General features: G+C 37.1%; 1 protein-coding gene across 1 annotated transcript in view; it reads left to right on the top strand.

Annotated features, from left to right (window-relative positions):
- Positions 1 to 21,048, top strand: part of LOC139473601 (E3 ubiquitin-protein ligase rnf213-alpha-like) — a 208,576-nt gene that overhangs the window by 143,543 nt on the left and 43,985 nt on the right. Inside the window, exons 45-58 of the mRNA XM_071256274.1 lie at positions 676 to 846; positions 2,876 to 2,938; positions 3,243 to 3,352; positions 3,555 to 3,692; positions 6,911 to 7,070; positions 7,319 to 7,392; positions 8,251 to 8,383; positions 9,410 to 9,517; positions 9,687 to 9,772; positions 10,342 to 10,524; positions 14,641 to 14,755; positions 16,624 to 16,818; positions 18,073 to 18,209; positions 18,481 to 18,673. Of these exons, the coding sequence (XP_071112375.1) occupies positions 676 to 846; positions 2,876 to 2,938; positions 3,243 to 3,352; positions 3,555 to 3,692; positions 6,911 to 7,070; positions 7,319 to 7,392; positions 8,251 to 8,383; positions 9,410 to 9,517; positions 9,687 to 9,772; positions 10,342 to 10,524; positions 14,641 to 14,755; positions 16,624 to 16,818; positions 18,073 to 18,209; positions 18,481 to 18,673 (1,866 nt within the window). The remainder of the gene's footprint in view (positions 1 to 675; positions 847 to 2,875; positions 2,939 to 3,242; positions 3,353 to 3,554; positions 3,693 to 6,910; positions 7,071 to 7,318; positions 7,393 to 8,250; positions 8,384 to 9,409; positions 9,518 to 9,686; positions 9,773 to 10,341; positions 10,525 to 14,640; positions 14,756 to 16,623; positions 16,819 to 18,072; positions 18,210 to 18,480; positions 18,674 to 21,048) is intronic.

Below are 21,048 nucleotides of genomic sequence, written 5' to 3'. Positions count from 1 at the left end.
GACATCTGGCATGATCATACTAAGTGTTTGGTAGAATTATGTCCTCTTTTTGTCCAATTCGGACCTCCATACACAACTTTTCTCTGTACCGCGATACGATGGAGTTCCCTCCCTTGTCAAACTGAGCAAGAGGCCGGCTTTTACTCGGAGCTACTAATGTAAATAATGAACTTTTATCAGTAAAATATGCATTGTTAGATCAAATAAATGACATCTGATATAGAGAACATGAATAATCATAACGGTTAGTGAGTGCATTTTGTTCCGTTCAGCATACATGACAAGTACCGCGATACCCCGAGGTTGCTGGCTATTATGAAAATGTTCTTCATGTGCTGTTGCAAGCAACCTGAAATGAATGAAATGAAAATGTGTTCTGTATTGAGCAATGATTGAGGATCATGTTGAGGATTGATGTTAAGGGGTGAGCTTTTTCTGTCATGATTTTCACACACATTATTCATGTCATCAAACCACTCACTCAATGAAGCTTTATCTTCTTGTGAATTGTTCCACCAGTGGCAGCAATAGCGAAGGCTGTACATTTGGTTTAATACTCAATTTGAATTCATAAACATATTTCATTTCCATGTTTAAGTTCAATTTACCATTCTATTGATACATATTGCATTTGCACTACCATGTGACAGTAATAATTTCTTTTTCCTCTTGCAGGCCCAGATGGTGTCATTCCAGTGCAGTCCTCTGGCCACTGCTGAAGGTATTGTCGGTACCTTCCGTCAGTGTGCTCGCTACCAACAGAACAAGGACTTGGACAGGTTTGTCTCCATCGTAGTTCTGGATGAAGTTGGTCTGGCAGAAGACTCACCAAGGATGCCTCTCAAGGTAATTTCTTTCCAGAGACTTCATCCTGAGAAACTTTCATGTGTCATGTTGCCAAATCTTCTACCGTTTCAGGGTCATGGGTGTCTGCGATGTATAGTTAGTTAAGGATACTTAAGCAAATTATTTGACTGTGTGATGTTGCTATTAATGAATTGTTATTACTTTAACTTCTCTATCATATGATTTTCAGGATGACCAACCAAATATTCACAAATTTTCAGCTGACCTTCAGTTGTGAAAGATTATCAGCAGACATATATAGGGTGACCTTTGCATTCACAAAAAGATTTTCGTAAACTTGCTCAGTGTTTGTTTTCATCATATTGCATCATGTTGAACCAAAAAGTTACGAATCAGACACTCATGGATTACAAGGATTGTCAACATTCAGCCAAACCATATGAAGTTGGGATAGGTGAATATTTATCAATCCTGCAAAGACACGCAAGTATAAATCTTTCCATTGACATGATGACATTAAAAATTAAGATTTTATTCTATCCAGCATTTAAAAATAATATTTTCCTGAAATGGAGCATAATTTACATCACACTGTTGTTTGTCAATGAGAAAATATGAATTTAAACACAGTTAAGGTCAGATTATGGAAACCAGAATTAACAATTTACACAAGTTTCTTCCATGAAATGTATTTCTCAATTACATAATTCAGGTAAATAAAGACTTACTGTACCATGGTGCTGGAGAAAGCTTGATTATGATTAGTCAAACTAAGATAAACATCACGTTACTAGTTTCATTTGATACCTCAAAATTAACCTGCGTTTTCACACAAAGACCAAGATCTATCAATAGCCTGAACATCATGCATATACCAATGGCTGCAAAAACCCATTAAAATTGTATACATACAATATCAAACATGATGAAATCTATTTCAGTACACATTCGATTAAGTAAAACACACACTAACTGCTGTGTCATGGCCACACATTCATCAGGCACAAGAAGGAGCAGAGACTCAGACTCACACATACAATGCTAACTGCAGCTAAAAAGGATGGTATTCAACCTTACTTCAGGGTGGTTCTGTTGGGAATAAGGTTGTACCAGCAGGTTCATTTCCACCAGTAAATCATCATGTTAATAGTGAACATAATTTCTGATCAGGATCCAGTTGTTCTTTGGATTCATGCAATTTGTAAATAGCACTGTCACTATGAACAACTTTGGCAACTTCAAAATATCTAAATACCATGATGTAACAAGTTATTTGAGAAATAAGTTAGTTCAACGTTTCTTGTCACTATTTCTATAGCATGTCAATTTTACAATGGAAGATGTCATGTTGATTTCCAAGCAATGACTTTGTTGAGTCGAAGCAGTGCAAATATGCAACAGGTTGTGATGAAATTAAATATATATCTATGTCACAGTATTTCATCAATTCTTTTTAAAAAAATATGTATTTTGTAAACATTAATTTGAACTAGTCAAGAATTGAGAAGTTAATCTTGAACTTGTGATATATTGTTCATGTTTGTCACTACCTGTGACCCCATTTCACCATGTTCTAAGATAGCTGGCCATTTTTCCCATGTGTATGTGCGCCTTAAAAACGCTCTTGTCTTGAAATGAACTGTGTTTTGAAATTTGAGGTTGTCTAAATGTAGATAAACTACAAGACTTGATTAATAAGTTCTGAGCCTCATAAGAAGGCGTTGCGTAATAGTGAAATCATTTGCGGACATTACGTGATGTCATAGATGTATATCCACAAAAACTTAAGTGACTTAAGTCAGCAAAAAATGCAGGGAACTATTACCTTAGGAAAATGGACAAACTTGAGGATCATGCACTAATCAAGTACCATTTTTCTCTTGCCTTGTATTCTCTCAAAATTCATATTTTTTCTCTGTAAACCTCTTCCCTGAAAATGAAGAGCCAAACTCTAGCATGTATGTTTCTCCTTATCATAAGATAATATTGTCCAAATAATTTTAGTGTAGCCTTTTATTTGTGAAGATTTAAAAAAAAATATTAATAATCTCTTTATCTCTTTCGACAGACACTTCACCCACTCCTAGAAGATGGTTGTCAGGGAGATGAAAAACCAGAACCATTCAAGAAGGTAAGGCAAATATTTCATATCATATACCTGGTAAATAATTTATACTGTTCAGTTCCCTTGTCTTGTTGAGTGAGTGAGTATGGCTTTACGCCACTTTTAGCAATATTCCAGCAATATCACGGCTTGGACACCAGAAATGGGCTTCACACATTGTACCCATGTCGGGAATCGAACCCGGGTCTTCGGCGTGATGAGCGAACGCTTTAACCACTAGGCTCCCCAACCGCCCCTGTCTTGTTGAAGATGATACATGTAATGGTAAACTTTTGTTACAAGGATCCATAGAATGTTCCTCTTTCTTTAGGTTGCCTTCATTGGTATCTCCAACTGGGCCCTGGACCCCGCCAAGATGAACCGAGGTATCCTGGTGCAGAGAGAAGTTCCGGATGATGGGGAGCTGGTGAAGAGTGCACAGTTAGTAGACATAGAAACATTATAGTATTTACTTGCATGTGTGTTTTATACGCACTTAAGCTCAATGCATCCTAATAGAAATCTGCAGTGCTATATATATATTCCACATGTCATGACAGTTAAGATTTAGTATATACACTACAAGTAAGTTCTATGATTTTTTTCTTCAATGAACATCAATGAAATAAATGTATTTTTTCAGAGGTATTTGTTCAAGTAGTGAGATAGTACTCCGAAGAATCAACCCTTTGCTGCAAGAGCTAGCTAATGCCTACAAGACAATATTCAACAGAGCACAGAAGACAAAAAGAGAATTTTTTGGACTAAGAGACTTCTACAGGTATGTGATTCTTATTGTGTGACTGATATGAGGTGACACTTTATGTTTTTCAATTTAAGGATTGGACTGACCATAGCCAAAAAGAAAAACAAAATAGGAATAGTTTATTTTTATTTCTCTTACATATTGATTGATTAGAAAAGTAAAAATAAAGATGCAAATACAACATTTGAACAAGAAGTAAATGAAAATTTGTCAAATGCATTGTATATACAAACTTCTGGTAGAGCAAAGGCTGTGTGTATTGAACATTATAGTGGGTGTACTATTTCAGAGTATAAGATTTGGTTTGAAGCCCCCACCAGCACCAAACATCACTGTGCCTTATATTAGTTTATGGTTATTCAAACATAAATAAGAGAAGAATATGTTGGGTTCAAGGTTATAGGCTATTATTACTAATTCCCTCTGAAGAGCAAGGACATGATAACTTTGATGATGGTTTACGACTAAACAAAGCATTTACATTTGCAGCCCACAAGAAAGATGGTCAGTTATACAAATATTTTAAATGAAAGAGGTTTTATATATACCTCTAAGGCATTTTATATATATGCAGCATTTGCCCTGTAAAAAGCACAGGTACAGCAAATGAATGTGCAGGCTTGTGGTAGGGTCTGTGGAAATCAGAAGAGTACAGATATAATGAGTGAAATGGATAGAGAAATTGTGAGCGATAAGTAATGGATGATGGTGACGAAGAGAGGTAAAGAATGATGACGTAGTGGTGGGAGACTGAAAAAAGCAAAGAAATGCATTATGATTTCAATAAATCTTGTGAAGCACTAACTTATAATAAATGTGTAACTCATTTGGGGTAGCCATATGCCAATAAAATGTCAAATTATTTATTGGGGCGGTCGGGTAGCCCAGTGGTTTAAGCGTTCGCTCATCACGCTGAAGACCCAGGTTCGATTCCCGACATGGGTACAATGTGTGAAGCCCATTTCTGGTGTCCCGTGCCATGATATTTCTGGAATATTGCTAAAAGCGGCGTAAAACTATACTCACTCTCTATTGTAAAATTGCACTGCTTCTATCTGAAGAAACAGCTCCCTATCATAACCTTAACCCTAGCTAATGGTAGTTGGACTTTTGAGTATGATTACCTACTTGAAGCTATCAGTGTGCATTAATGACAAAGCCAGAGTGAGTACTGGATTTAGCAGGAATTGTAAATGGAGAAACAATAATACAGGAAGTGATTGCTAAATGCTTCCTGTTGACAACATATCAATGATTTCATTTTAGTGGTATGACATACTTTTAACATCATTACCGGTATATCATGCTGCAATATAAAAAAAAGTGTAAAGATACATGCTATTGTATTATTTATTTGGGGTATCTGCACAGAAACCTATTCATCTTTTAGGAATGCAGTTGGTGAGGTACCGATTATGCCAAGTGTTGTTTCAAGAGTTAGCACAATCCTTTGAACAGAAATGAGCAGTGTCATGTAGTCACCATGACATCATTTCTCGACTATTAGAATAATTAGAACAAAGACGCTGTCAAGGCATGGTTGGTGACTGTCATAAATGCTTGATCAACTTGTCATTGATTCCAGCAGTAAACCTGGCTTGACAATAAACTCAGATATGTCCAGACAATGATGTGTCACTTTTTTAATGCAAAAGGGACACACACATTTTTCATTTTAATTTCATACTCCCTTGAAATGGGACTGCTTCAAGGTTTTGTTAGAATTTTACAGCCGCCTCAAACCGGTGATTTTTCTAAGGTCTACAACACAAAGATTAATGGCTTTGAATAGAGATTATTCTTCGCCAGACTTCCCCGGAAAAGGTGTAGGTCAACAAATATTGGTGCATGTAGGTGTTAGGCCCTTTTTACAAAGGTTAAGATGATTCAAAGGTCAAGGTCAGCATTCAGGTTTTTGGCTAATCATTGTCATTTTCTGATGTATGCTTGCATCTACCTACATGGAACTTTACATTTACAGGTTTATTTACAATCGTATTCAATTGTCAATTGTATTTATGTGAAAGGTCAAAGTCCCCTTTAACATAGTTTTCAAAATAGGTCAAAGGTCAGATTTTGTAAAACGTTCAGCATTGCTACCTCTTCAGCTATGAATATTCGTATTGGCATGCATCTTTACAAAATCCTTCCACATCTAATGACATATTGCTATGTCTATCAAAAGTCAAGGTCATCTTTAAGTTTGTTCTGAAATATGGTTGTATGATTCATTGCCAAGACCGTTACAGTTTTACTTTTACAATCTTGATACTTGGCAATTATTGGAGTTTAAGAAGTTGTCTTGATTGAAGTAAAGGTCTGGAAATACATGGTATGGTCAGATTTGGGGAACTTTGAGGTAATGGTGGTAAAGGGACTGCTTCTATTTTAGCAAGTACATGCAATCTTTGATCCAAAGTTAGCAAGCTTTTGTCTTTGAAAGTTGTAATTTATCCTTGGCGGTGTTGTCGTCTGTGAACTATTGTTCATTACCATTAGGAGGTTTAAGTGTATATCGCCATCAGGTAGCCATCTTTGATTTAAAAGAAATATTTTTATAATCTTCTGCAAACCTTAAGGAGCCAGAAGCCTGAAACTTGGTGAGTGAGGTGGTCACTTCGTGTACTTCCAAGTTTGTTCAAGGCATCTTTATCAGAAATTGGATATTTGCAGCAATATTGGAAAATTTGAAAACCCCGATGAAGCTGAAACTTCATATACTTGTTTCCACCAATGATAACACCCAAATTTCTAAAAGAGGTTTAGTTTGTATTTTCAATATTGCCACCACCTCAGCCCTTTTCTAAAAAAAATTATTAATGGCCATAAATATATTTTTGGCTCTGTGAATAAATTCTCTGAATTTTTGGCATGTATATTTCTACTTATGATGTCATAATATTTATTCAAATCATTAAGATTTAGAATTTTCAGTATTTGAGTACCAAATATTTGGATGTGAATGCTGACAGCAAATTTTGTCAAATGTCAGTCTTTGTTGACATTTTTAACAATTGACTACTCATCCAGGTGAGCTACAATACTGTGTTATTCTTTTTTCACATCTCACAAATGATGAGTAATGTTGTGAAATAATGTTATGAATTTCACCTGGTTGATCTAGTATGGGGCAAATGTGAGAAAAGTGTTATCATCAGATACAGAGCATCATGCTTATCAGAAGTGTTTCGTCTGTACATAATATAGCTGACTGACAATTGGATGTGTTTCAGCCTTGTGAAGATGGTTTATGCCTTTGCTGATAAACATGATCGAGACATTTGCTGGCATCAGTTGGAGCATGCTATAAGAAGAAACTTTAGTGGCCTTGACAACCTGGACCCTGTTGTTGTGTTCAGGGACAGCATTTTGACAGTTCCAAAGCAGGAAGAGGTAAAATATTGCAATTATTGGTACTTTTCAATAGACAAAACTTTATCTTCAGAAGTGGTTGAGAGTAAAATAAACCACTAACAATTGTAAGAAAATGCCTGGAATGATGAAGGATGGGTGATACCTCATGTGCATGCTAAGTTTCATGGAGACAATCTAAATACCCTAATTTGAACTTGGCACTTTTTCATACATGATGGTTCTGGTAAAGTTGATTGACAGTTTGAAACTTTCTGTTTTTCAAACAGAAACACAAGGATGATCCTGACTCAAATACCATTCATCTGATAGAAGCTGGTCTCTCGACTGATATTGCAAGCAGGTCAGCATTGAAATATCTCATTATATAACATGCAACTCATGCAACTGACTCTGACATGAAATTCTCTTAGAAAAACACATCAATATTGAATATTTATCTGTTGTGAAACATTTGGAAAATAATAACTGAAATATTGTTGTAGATTAAGAAACACTGTTGAGATGTAGTTATGTGTTTAATATTTTTCTCTTAATCCCTAATATTTTTGTGAAAAATATTTGAAAATTGATGATCACTAGGGCTGTCACGATTCAATCGCTTATTCAGTGAATCGAACCGTATCCATTCATGACTTGAATTCGTTATACGTGGCCACTAGAATCGAATATTAATGAATATGCAAGCATGTGCATTTACATAAAAATATCCATAAGAACATATTATATGCATAGATTTCTTCAAAAGACAACACTCTTATACTACTTAATTTGACAGTATTGTGGTCACTGGTCATTGTCGCATTTGAGCAGATACTAGTACGTGGATAAGTGCAGTATATAAATATATAATATATTAATAATTAACAAACCATGTCCAATAATTTATGTTGTTATTGCTTCACTGAATATAACAAAAAATACATCAGCTGCTGACTTGTCATTGTATTTGTGAATTAATATTCATAATCGTTAACCTATATTTGTAATACGAATTGTATTCACACCATAGTGTATTCGTTGCAGCCCTAATGATCACAGCAACTTACAGTAAGTGTCTGTCTTTGTTGACATGTTAAGCTGTTGACTGTATATCCAGGTGAGCTACAGTATCATAACACTTATGTTTGGCTACATACAAGACACTTTCGTCATATTTGAGAACTTTCTGTTGTTGATCAAAATGTTTTTCACTTCCCAGTGAGAGCCGTTACTTGCTGTTGCTGACAGAGAACTACGGAGCTCTGAGCATCCTACAGCAAGAGATTTTAGCCAGACACAAAGTCATTATAATCTTTGGCTCAAGTTTTCCCAAAGACCAGGAATATACTCAGGTGAGTTGACTTCTCACCTTTGTAGTGGAAACTTGTTGTCACTGTTACTCAACTCATTTCCATTTTCCTTATTTAGAACCACCTGATTGAGATTTGTTGTTAGTATTTCTGACCGAAAGGATATTCAGGTTTATGAAAGAAATGAAAATGACAGAAGTTTTAAAAAAAGACATTTTACCTGCAATAGCTGTGACGAACGGCAGGATATATATTTGTGGCAAGTTCGCAGAGATAGCAGAAAATAGAAGGGCCTGTAGTTGTCGTGAGAGAAGAATGTGGCAAAATATTTGGGTTTGCAGGTTCATTGTCTTTGCAACTTGTGAAATTGCATAATTTCATTGCTGTGGATATTAAATTTTGTAAGTTGAAATGGAAAACAAGGAAATTTTCAATGGTCAAGACTCAATTTCATGAAAATGGGTCAAAACACATAATTCACCAACTACAGAGAATACTGTTTGCTCTGTCATTAAACTTTACAGAAAGAGAGAAGAAAGAGAAATAGAAGAGCAAGATGTTCAGGGCAGTGGGATAGTCTAGTGCATCACCTATCAAGATGAACACCCAGATTTGATTCCCCCGGATAGACAATGTGTGAAGCACATTTCTGGTGTTTCCCAGTTGGAATATTTCTAAAAGCAGTGTAAAATTTTACTTTATATATACTTTTAAAGAGAAATATGGTGATCATGTTATGATACAGTCAATACAGTCCAATACAAGTTTATTTTTGTTTGTTATATTTTTTAGTAATATTTGTTTTATTTTCATCATGTGTTGGTGGTACAAGTATGGCATTGATGGAGAGTACAGATAACACATACCAGAACAGTTGTCTCATTTATAACAAGTTGTCAGTAACAGTATGTTCGGTTTCTATTTGTTTTTTTATATATATTCCTGTTTGGTCATCTGTATGGTTTAGATCATAAAAGGTTCACTGACACATAAATCAAACTTGGTGTGTATTACTTAAGGCTCTTTGTCCAAAGTATGTCTCCTAACTTACATTGCATTATATTTAAGGTGTGTCGAAACATCAACAGAATCAAGGTGTGCATGGAGACTGGCAGCACAGTGATCCTGTTGAACCTGGAGAATCTGTATGAGAGTCTTTATGATGCACTCAACCAGGTCAGTTGTCAACACTCTCTACTATATCAGAGTGGCAGAATCTGTTTCTAACATTTATTCATTGTGTCTGTGAAGCTTCATAATACACATGGAAACTGTGCGTATCCCTTAAGCCCTGAAGTTTGAAGAGGATCCATACATATCACCTGTTAAAATTTTATGATTACAGTACTATGCCCGACTTGGAGGTGAACGTTTTGTTGACCTCGGACTTGGAACACACAGAGTAAAGTGCAGAGTTCATCAGAAATTCAAGTAAGTGCTTCTGCTATAAGTACAAGCAGGACGGTAACTTGGAGTATCTCTTGCAGCCTTGTTTTCTGATTGAGGGTATTGTGGTCAACACTGTTTTGAACAGTATTTCAGATAATCCATTTTAATGTGAGGGGAATTAGGCCTAAAGTAACACAGATCATATTGGGTTTACCACTCCAGTGAAACTAATAAACACCAGTATGGTGCTGACAGACCAATTGCAAGGATCATTATCAGGGTGGGATTTGAACCCATGACCAGCAGATCCTGATATGGCTAAGGGATACTCCATTGCACAGCATATTTGTTTGAATTGTTACCAATGTAATTAATGATGGAGTTGAGGTTAATCAAAGCAGGCAGATGGTACAGAGTTGTGATATATCACACATGCTTCTTTCGGTTTGTGACCATGAAATATCAATGATAATACTGGTGCTTCATGTAATATTGCATGATCACGTTCTGATATGGGTTCATGGGCAAATGCAGATAAATGAACAATCTTGACAGTGAACATCATTTTCTACTATAACCTGCTACAGAAAATTACTGCATTTCATTCTCAGGCTGATTGTAGTAGCAGAGAAACAGAAGGTGTATGATGAGTTTCCGATACCGCTGATCAACCGCCTGGAGAAACACTTCCTTGATCTTAACAACATGATGACACCAGAGCAGAAACAACAGTCAGAGAAACTGAGCCAGTGGGCAGTGGACTTTGTAACTCCCAGAACATTCACTTCTGGAAGGTGAGGCACGACTTTTTGCTTTTTCATATCATTAACTGCATAGGCACTTGGTGTAGGTTCTGTTTACAGCCACTGTACATATTAACTTGCATGGGCAATACACAAATATTCATGCAATATCTTTGTTTTGTTATATATACTGAACAGCATTGGAAACGCACCAGTCATAAAAGTTCTGACGTTTGAAAATATATGCCAGCAGGCAATGAAGGTTTCTTAAATATCGATAGAAGGATAAACAACCAAGACCATAAACAAACTGGAATCCACAGTCTTCGAACAGGTTTAATTTATCTGTGTATGAAAGACACATGGGGTCGAAATGAAAAGTCAGTTACGTGTATGACCACCATTTGCAGCAACACAAGCCATGCAACGCCTTCGCATTGACCCGATCAGCCTTCGAATAATGTTCTGGGGGATCACATTCCATTCCTGTTGCAGAGCGTTTTCCAGTTCTCTCAGGTTGTTAATCTGTGGGCGACGTGAAATGCGTTGACCGAGATAATCCCACAGATGCTCGATGGGAGACAAATCTGGGGACAGTGCTGGCCATGAAAGTAGTGGTATGTTGTTGCTGGGAAGATACTGCGTTGAGGCACAAGCTGTGTGAGGCCTGGCGTTGTCTTGCTGGAACGTGTGCAGATCCTGATGCATAGGGAAGACGGGCATGGCGTGATTCTGCAAGATGTTGTCACAGTAATAAAGGGCATTAACTCTTCCACGGCAGACATGCAGATCGGCCCTGTGATGATAACTGATGCCAACCCACACCATGACACTGCCTCCACCCCATCGATCAGTCTGTACAACACAGTCTGGATGATAACGTTCTCCACGTCTACGCCATACTCTCAACCGACCATCAGCATTAAAAACGAAAACGAGAAAACGAGACTCATCGGAGAACAAGACACCATGCCATCGCTGTAATCTCCAATGATGATGACGTTCAGCCCAAGCTGCCGTTCATTTCGATGTCTATCAGTCAGGATGGGTCAGACGTAAGGACGTCGAGCACACAACCCAGCAGCACGAAGACGACGTCGCACAGTGTCTGCACTGATGACCCCTCGTCGACCGTGGACAGTTGCTGCAGTCCTGTCACGAAGATGTCTGCGAACAATATGGCGATCTTGACGTGGCGCCGTGACACGTCGTTGGCCAGGACGTGGATGATCCCTGGTGATTCCTGTTTGCTGATGACTTCTCTGCAGTCGAACGATTGTCGAATGGTGGCATCCAAATTGTTGCGCGATAACTCTACTGGAAATACTGACTTGAATCATGCCCAAGGCACGTTCATGTTCCTCAGCTGTCAACCTTGGCATAACGTTTTAACGTTCTTCTTTGTGTATTCAGTGTAAATGAAAGTGGCTTCGTTCAAAACATCTCTTATACTGTCTGTCAGCATGATTTGAGCATGGAAATTGAGCTTTTCAAACAATGCATGCAGTTTGTTGCGTTTAGGTGATGTGTCCAGTGGTGCGTTCTGGCAATCTGTTTTTGGTCGCTTTAACATTAGTATGCATGATCTGCAATGTTGTCAGCATGATATTCCATGTTATTTTCCATCTACAGATAACGCCATTGAAATTTTCACATTTTCTACTGGTGCGTTTCCAATGCTGTTCAGTATATAATTATAATGCGTCACTTACAGTTGAAAGGTATCTTGTTTTTTGGCCTTCTTTGTGTTTGTCCAGCATATGCTTCATAAAGAAATTACTATACTAACACTTTGTCAACCCAGTCATGAGTGTTTTCGTATTTGAATCTCTGTTCAATTCTTCTAGCAGTGTAACTTTGAACCAATTGTCAGCTTTAACCATGCTATGATGTACAGGAAAACAATGCTTTTATAGACACTACTACTCTGAAACAATACATTTGTACACTAGGCCTGTGGCCTCTTCAGTGCAGAAACAAAGGTGAAGAAAAAGATAGGTCACAGTTGTCAGAAATAGGGGATGTGGAAAGCTTTTTGAATATCAAATTTTATTCACTACATGCTCACTTTACAAAGAGTTTGCATCCTAAGCCCTGATATCACATTTCAAGGGGATTTGGCACATCCATTGACTGACTTTAAGAGTCAAGGTCACTACGTAGGATAAAACTCCCAGGTTATGCTTGCGATTTTAAAACCCAATGGAAGAGAGGTGAGGGAAAGTAAGACTTGAGGTTCTCTCCTCAAGGGTTTACATCACAAGTATAACTAACCGACAAATCATGGAGAAACATATCAGAATAATTTTTTATAATATATAATCCTTCAGAAGCGTTTTCACCTTTTTTAATTTATTATCAGTTTTCAGTTACATAAAAACATTGTATTTCATGCTCAAAATAATTATTCTAAAATTTCAAAAGCATTTCCTTTTATATGTAAGGCCTCAGTGGCTAAATTGGTTGCATAGTCGGACTCAATAACAAAATGCCCTGCAGTTTAAATTTCATGATTGCAAACTATTTTCTGAATAGTTTAAAACGATTTTTGTAATGTTTGTAAAGACTTACTTAAGTGGTAGTACAGGTTGTTTTAAAGTTTGTAAAAAAATACTTGAGAGGTGAGGAGCATAGTTCAACACCCAATAAGCATCCTTGCAGGTCATTATATGAATATAAGAAACTTCACAAAACTATGGAAGACATCACAGGAGGTTTGTAATAATGAAATAAGTGTAAAACAGCTTTTGACCTGAATATCTTGTCATTTTGTGTCAGAGACAAACATACTGTGTTTTTTATGTAAGGAGTGAGTCAAAATTCAAAGTAGGAATCACTTGTGCTGTGTATGAACATACCATTCTTATGGGCAATTGCTTTATTCTAATACTTTATTTGGATTTATTCCACAGGTATTGATAATTTAAATTACAAACAAGTATTGTCTTGAAACACATGAAAACATATTTTATCATGATTGCTAAAACTTCAAAAGGTTAAAGAGTACTATGGTTTTAAGATAAATTGGCTGGTTTAGCACAACCTCACCACACAAGGTTTTTATCACTGAAGGTGAACCTCTGTACCTCTAGTACAATTATCAGAGGAAATATCAAAACACAGATTGTTAAATTCTAGTAGAGGACATAAGAAAACTTTACTTAAATACTACAGCTTCCATAGAAGTACTTTACAAAGTAAGTTATCATCCTTGCGGTTAAATGACACCAAGCCATTTAGGAAAATATTATGTAAAGGTAGTAAAGATTCATGACTACTATGTTTGAATCACTTTTTCAAATATTTAAAAAGACCGAGCATGTTGATGAGTTCCCTGATGATATTTCTGAATTCCCTATTGATATAACTAATTGCAGTGCATTAAACAAAGACTTAACCCCACAAGAAATACAAATTGCTATTAATAAAATTAAAATGGGGAAGCATGTGGCACTGAAAAAATCATAAATAAATACATAAAAAAATACCTTGGAAATTATGCCAGTAAACATGAAATTGTTCAATTTGATTTTATGTACATTAATTATATTGAAACTTATCTCATTGAACATTATTGCATTGGTTTATAATTGGACTTATCCTCTCTTGATGTTATGAATAATCTTTCTCAATCTTGTTTGTACTGTTAACTGCAGATGACACAGCCCTTCTAGCTCTTTCAAAAAAATATTTACAAAATTCTCTTGATTGTTTTGATTTATATTGTAAAAGATGAAAATTTATCATAATTACTGATAAAACAAAAGTATTTTTTGGGGAGGTAATGCTTCTGACAAAAGAAAACATATAAGTTTAAATGGAACTTATCTTGAACTTGTTCACTGTTGTGAAATGAAAGATGTTGGTGATGAATACAATAATTTTTTTAAATGTAAACATTTGAACAATGCTCATAAATTGTATATCCAATGTAAATATAGGAATCAACCAAATATACTAAAGTACATAGAATTGTTTAACTCTTCAAAAATCTACTGTCCAGAAGATTTTTTTTTAATATATACTGATATGAAAACTGTGAATCCAGTGAATCCTCTTTCCACATCACTATGTTTTACATGTTTGTACCTCATATGCCAAGGTCCTTGGCCTGAGTGTAAGAAAGTTCTGTTCTTGTACTCTGGTTTTGTTGTTAACCTTACCTAGGAGACAAAGAGAGAACCTTCCTGAAGATGCCTTCATGGGCTACCATGCAGACACACCAGCAGCCATTGTGATACAAGTTATGGGCAGGGATCGTATTGTGGACTTGGATGATCATGTGAGTGGGACATTTTTTATGCATTATGTGTACAGTGACATTAGTTATAAGAGGTGGTTCACTGTCATTATTTAATTTTTCTTATATTTATATTCATGCCACTATACTTATCTCAACTCTTGCAAAAATAGCTAAACCTTCAAGATACGTTGTAGATTTTGCTTTTCCAAAGCAAAAAGTTTGACTAAGGATTACATGTGGGTAGATATTATTTCCGGAGTTTAATGCATGAACAGTTTCTCATTTCTTTGTGAAACTCTTTTTATACAAGCAAATGCGGAACTGCTGACTCATGCTATTCAAATTTTATATATTATTTTACAGGGAATAAAAAGTTGGACAAAGGTTCAAATGAGAGTTTCATTTTGTGGAGCATAACTCATTGACCAATAAATATTTCTTTATGAATTTTATAAGCACATCAGATATATCATACAATCCTATAGGTCCCCAGTAACCTACCGTGTATCACTGTGCATAAGGAGAGTTTTTTGTACCTGGAATTGGGGGCTTTCAAGGGGGGGCATATTATACACAGGGTTGAAGAGTTTTAATGTGTTTTTCCCCAACACTGTGGGCATGTAACATCGGAAATACCACTGTCTGGTTATAAAAAGTGTTCATTGTATATATGGACTTATGTTTGTCATATGTTTTGTTAATTTTATTGAAAATTTCATTCAATATTATTAACATTAATTTCCGCGAAATCATGTGTGAATTCAGGAATTATTTTGATTTTAGATTTAGAGTTTTAAAAATGCATGTAACATTGCTATCTATTGCTCTTTCTATTTCAAAATAACATTTTTAATTCACATCCTTGGACGGTATTGAAAGCATTTTGTGAATAGAGGGAATCATTTGGTTTAGTCATCAATCATAATGTCAGTTGTACTCACAAGCTATAGGATTAACTAAGGTAATTGAGGCATATGGCATACTTTTTGTCATTTTATGCACATATTTGAAAGGGTGTGTGATATTGATGACTTTTTGTTTTGTGATATTTTGTTTTGGTATCACATTGCTATTGGTCAGTCCTCAAGGAGCTTCTCGCTTTGGCTGTTGAAGCTTTCAATGCAGTCTTCTCGGTCCTGTTCAAGCAATATCAGATTCAGTTCCACAAGTTTTCGCATGCTGATGTTTAACTGTCCTACCATCCTGCCTTGCTGTTCATTATTTTGGAACACTAATACAGGAGGTCTTGGTGAATGGCGTTTTAGAGATCATAAGCAATCTAGCCACAGGTAGAGTTTCCAGACCGCATGTGCAAACCTTCAGCAACACTGTGAATCAATCATAAGTGTTTGGGTACTTTCAAGCAACATTGTTTTGTAGTTGAATGCCATGTTTTTTCCAGACAGTCACTGTCATCAGTCTTTGGTTCCTTTTAGCAATTGTGTTTTTATTTCAATTGGTTTTTTTAAATTAACTGTCATTAACAAAGCTAGCAATACAAAACCTTCAGCTAAATGTTTGTTGGCCAAAAAGGACCATAGTGTTTTTTTTATCAGAATGTCCTCTTGCACAATATCAAAGGCTTGAAGTGGACAAAGTCACGCTCTCACAATGGAACAGTACTGACACTGCTGTGGCACAACCATCAGTAGGTTTCATCCAAGTTTTGGGTACTGCTTCTTCCTAGGACTATATCATGAGCTCTAGATATTATTATTAGATGATGAACCAAGGTAAATTACTTTAAACTGTTACAGAACAGGGTGTATGTCATCCTACCTTATCTATATGCATATGCTACATCCATGAAGCCAATGTTAACATTTAGCCTACTGTGATTTTTGTGTTTTTTATTCAAACACATGTAGTAATAGACCATCTTTATGTTATGTATTTTCTTGGCACAGATTTTCAAGGAATGTCAACAGACATTGTTGTGGTGTGCTACTCCTGCCTCAGTAGAGAGGCTGGCGGATCAGAAACTCCACCTTGAAGCAGACAATATCCACAGAACTTACTGGCAGTACCAGCAACATGATGACATCTACCAGTATCTTAAGTCAAAAATCTTGCAGGAGGAATGCCTCACATTGCAAGCACAGGTAGGATAGTATTGAAACTAATGATTGTCTCTCACAAACAATAACATTGTGCAAAGTGACGTTTTGAAAATAGCTGAGAAAAAATAAAACATCCCAAAATTGTATGTCATTTGTGTTACTGTTAACATTTGAATAATTGAGAATTAAGAAAGTAAGAAAAAAATTTCCTGTGACAAGCCATGCATTTATGAAAATGATATGCACTTCTCCTGTTCAGTGAGTTACGAATGCAAAGAATTGTGGCCTTGTTAGCCAGTCATTTTATTATTACATTACACAGTAAGTCTTATGTATTTGATAATGTCAGTGAATACTGTGTTTTCAAGAGTTATTTCATGATCATAAAAGAAGCTACTTCAAGTTTTAGCAAAGGGGACAGATAAAAGAAGTGTTTAGTGAAAATTCTGTGGAAATTAAAGAATATGTATGTACTTTATATGGAGTGCAGTGATTATTGGTTTAGGCTGCTTTAGGCAATATTCCAGCCAATTATCGGATTCACTTTGGACTCAGGTCTTTGATATGGCCTGCCAGTGCTTTTACTTTTACCACCCACACACACACCCACTCTGTCTCTCTCTGTCTCTCTATGTAGTGCGTCGATAATTATCTTGTAAAACCTATTTATCAGCATCTACTGGTTATTATCAGACAATAATGCATCTAGTATAAGGGGCCAGGCAGAATCTTAACATAATTTGTAAGAGATATGAATACTGATACTATCACCCTATATTAGGAAAGAGCACTGTGTATTCTTTATATAAGATATTTACCGGTACCATCCAAAATCATACTAGTGTGATAACCTCTTTGTATTTAAATAAAAGCGACAAAACCCTTTCCATATCTTTAATAACTTGATTGCACAATTCCGATTATATCATGAGCATGTGTTTATAATTCACTATAAAATAGTAATGACAACAGATGTTTAAATAATTTTAATGAAGTTTTAGTTACTTGATACAAATCAGTTTGAATTACTGATATGCTGATTGATTAATAGACAGGATTAGTATATTGGTACCATTTAGTGCAAATTGTTATGATATAAAGCTAGCACATACAAACTTTAGATGAAGTGATTATGTGTCTTTGAAAGGCTGATAAAACAGCACTTTCAAGACCTGTATAACCCACAATGCTTCTGTCCCCTTACTTTATGTATTTATGATTACCAGTGTGATGACTGTTCTTTTGATAGCTTTGCATATTTACTCAAATTTGTCTTGATTGTCTTCTTCCACACAGGTGACAACTCACTCCAAGCTGCTGACAGACCAGGAGAAGGAGGACCTGAGCAGACATCTGAGTCTGCCTCCCAACAACATCATCCTGCTCACACTGCAGTCCTTTGACACAGAGCAGCAGTTTGCACAGCAGATCAAGTAGGTGTCTCATGTCTTTGAGTACTTCATTTCATTCATCTGTTGCCAGCAAACCAAAGTTTGTCACAAAATAGAATGCATGGCCAAACCATTCAAGATCAATCCACATACTCGCATTCTGTGAATTTCCTGTTTTTCCAAGCCAGATTTATATGAATATATACAACTATAAGAGTTGACTGCATTACCAATGTAAGACAAGGATTGTGCTTGTTTGTGTTGTTTTTCTGAAAAGGATTGCTGTTTGAATACTCCTTGTTTCCAATGACAGAAACTTTGTGCAGCGGAGTGTGGAGGGTCAGAAACTGCTGCTAGTTCAGTGTGGATCTGGAGACAGGAACCAGTCTCTCATCAGGAGTGCCCAGTACTGTGTTCTGGATGAGCTGCATGATGCAAGACAGTTTGCTGTAGTCTTCATCATACAACTGCCTAATATTGCTGGAGGATGCTTCTCTGGCTTTCAGGTATGCACCAGATGTAATCGTCATATGTGTAATTAACACATGTTTTAACCCACCTGACAAGTCAAGTGAGCTTTTGTTGTGGTCTGTTTGTCCTGCGTCCATCATGGTGAGTCCAGCTTAAACATTTTCCCCTCTGAAACGACTGGACCTATGATGCTGGCACTTCGCATACTCATTTCCACCAATGATGACACCCAAATTTGTTGTAGAGGTTTCAGTCCATTTTTTCAGTATGGCAGCCATACTCCTTTTTGCCAATGACTCAGACATTTCTGTTCAAAATGGAATGAAATTTTGTACATGTGTATTTAGTAGTGGGGCTCCACATAGATGTTCCATTTATTACAATATTTAAAATTTTGATTTGACTTTTGCACTTGACAATAATGAAAGCAATAACTTCTTATGGCCATTTCTTTTGGGTAGTTTGGCTCAATACATATGTTCAATTTCTAGCAAAATTATATATGTTTTGACCTTTACATTTTGACCCTACTCTTAAATTCACTCAAGATGCATTTTCAACAGTGTAAACATCTCTTTAGAAACCACTGGACCAATGGAGCTGAACCTTCACATGCCTTTTCCCACCAATGATGACAACTGAATTTTAGTTTAATATTTAATATATACTAGCCACATAAAGAAACTGTGCACGGAGAAAATATATTCTGGCTTGAAATACAACACAGCAAGAACAAAATGATGCAGACGCTGTAGCAGCTGAATGATCGGACCATAAGAAAATGTCAACGGGACCTGAACAACATCTGTTACGATGAAGTCAGAAGATCAAAATGGAGTAGGGGGTCAAACGACAAAGTCACAAAGTCAATAACGGATATGACCACCCTGTGCGTGAATCACAGCAGTGCATCGGCGATGCATAGAGTCCACCAAATGGGCATGGAAGGCCTGGGGAATGGCCTGCCATATCCCTCCTCAAATCCTGTGCCAAGTCACGGACGTTATCTGGAGGATGTTAAAGACGACGCAGACGGCGCTCCATTTCATCCCACACATGCTCTATTGTGGAGAGATCTGGAGAATTTGCAGGCCATGGCAGTAACATGACATTGTTATGGTGAAGGAAATCCATTGCGACCCTAGCCGTGTGAGGACGAGCGTTGTCCTGTTAAAATGTCAATCCCGGGCCATGACGTTGCAGGAAAGGAATGACCACAGGCCTCGGAATCTGATCTCTGTAGCCAACACCGGTGAGATTGCCCTGAACAACCACCAAAGGGGTTCGGTGCCGTGTTATCCCACCCCAAATCATCACAGAGCCACCTCCAAAACGATTCCTCTACACAATACAGTTGCGTGCATAACGTTCTCCCTAACGCCGGTAGACACGTTGGCGCCCGTCACTGTGGGAAATGTTGAACCTCTGTTGATTCATCTGTAAAGACATCATTTCTCCACCATATTCGAGGTTGGCGAACATGATTGCGACACCATCTTAGACAGTTGACTCGATGACGGTGTGTCAGGATGGTACTTATGGCAGGGCGTCATGGTCGAATCCCGTACTGACGTAAACGATTCCTGACAGTGTTGGGATGGATACGGCGCAGTCCAGGAATTTTCTGGGACGACGTTACTGCCAGTTTGGAACCTGTGTCGGAGATGTGTAACTCGAATCCATCTGTCCTGTCTTGGTGTAGTTACTCGGGGACGTCCTGAACGTGGGTGGTCGGCAACGTCATTTGTGTTCTGATAACGCCTCACCAATGCCGATATTGTGTTACGATGGCATTGGAAATGTGTTGCCACCTGTTTATGCCTCATTCCGGCTCGGATCATTTCAATGGCTTCATGACGCTGTGCAGCTGTCAATATTGGCATGATTGACTTGTGATATGCTTGTGTCTGCGCCTGACAAGTGTAGATTTTTGAATGACCACAGATCATGCTTTCCAAAGTGACAGCGAATTTTGAGTTGCACATGCTGTGTACAGCTGCACAGGATGCACGTGCAGTAACACATTGCACGTCCATAGGCCCCCATCAATGACGTCATATCGCATGGCACGTGCATGAGCGTTTGAATGTCTCCAATAATTGCTGTGTTCAAACCTACCGTATTCGACGTAATAAGCGCCCAGGGCGCTCTCAAAATTAGAAAGAGGGGGCTCTTCTTAGAATATTATTTTGGTGAAAAGAAAACAGAGTTGAAAGATAAATTTCCTGGTTTATGCTGTCAGCCTGAAATGTTTATGTACGACACATATTTTTCCAGAATTTAATTGCCCATAATTGAGGGTGCATATAACACACGAGTGCGTATTATAAGCGAAAAAATAAGTCTGGCCAATATTATAGCAACTTTCGCCGTGGGCGCTTATTAGAGCGGGGCGCTTATTACGTCGAAT

This window comes from Haliotis cracherodii, unplaced genomic scaffold, assembly GCF_022045235.1.
Source record: "Haliotis cracherodii isolate W230 unplaced genomic scaffold, xgHalCrac1.p SCAF_3, whole genome shotgun sequence".
Lineage (NCBI taxonomy): Eukaryota > Metazoa > Mollusca > Gastropoda > Lepetellida > Haliotidae > Haliotis > Haliotis cracherodii.
Note: the sequence above shows the minus strand (reverse complement) of the source record. Positions and strands in the feature narration are given on the sequence as shown.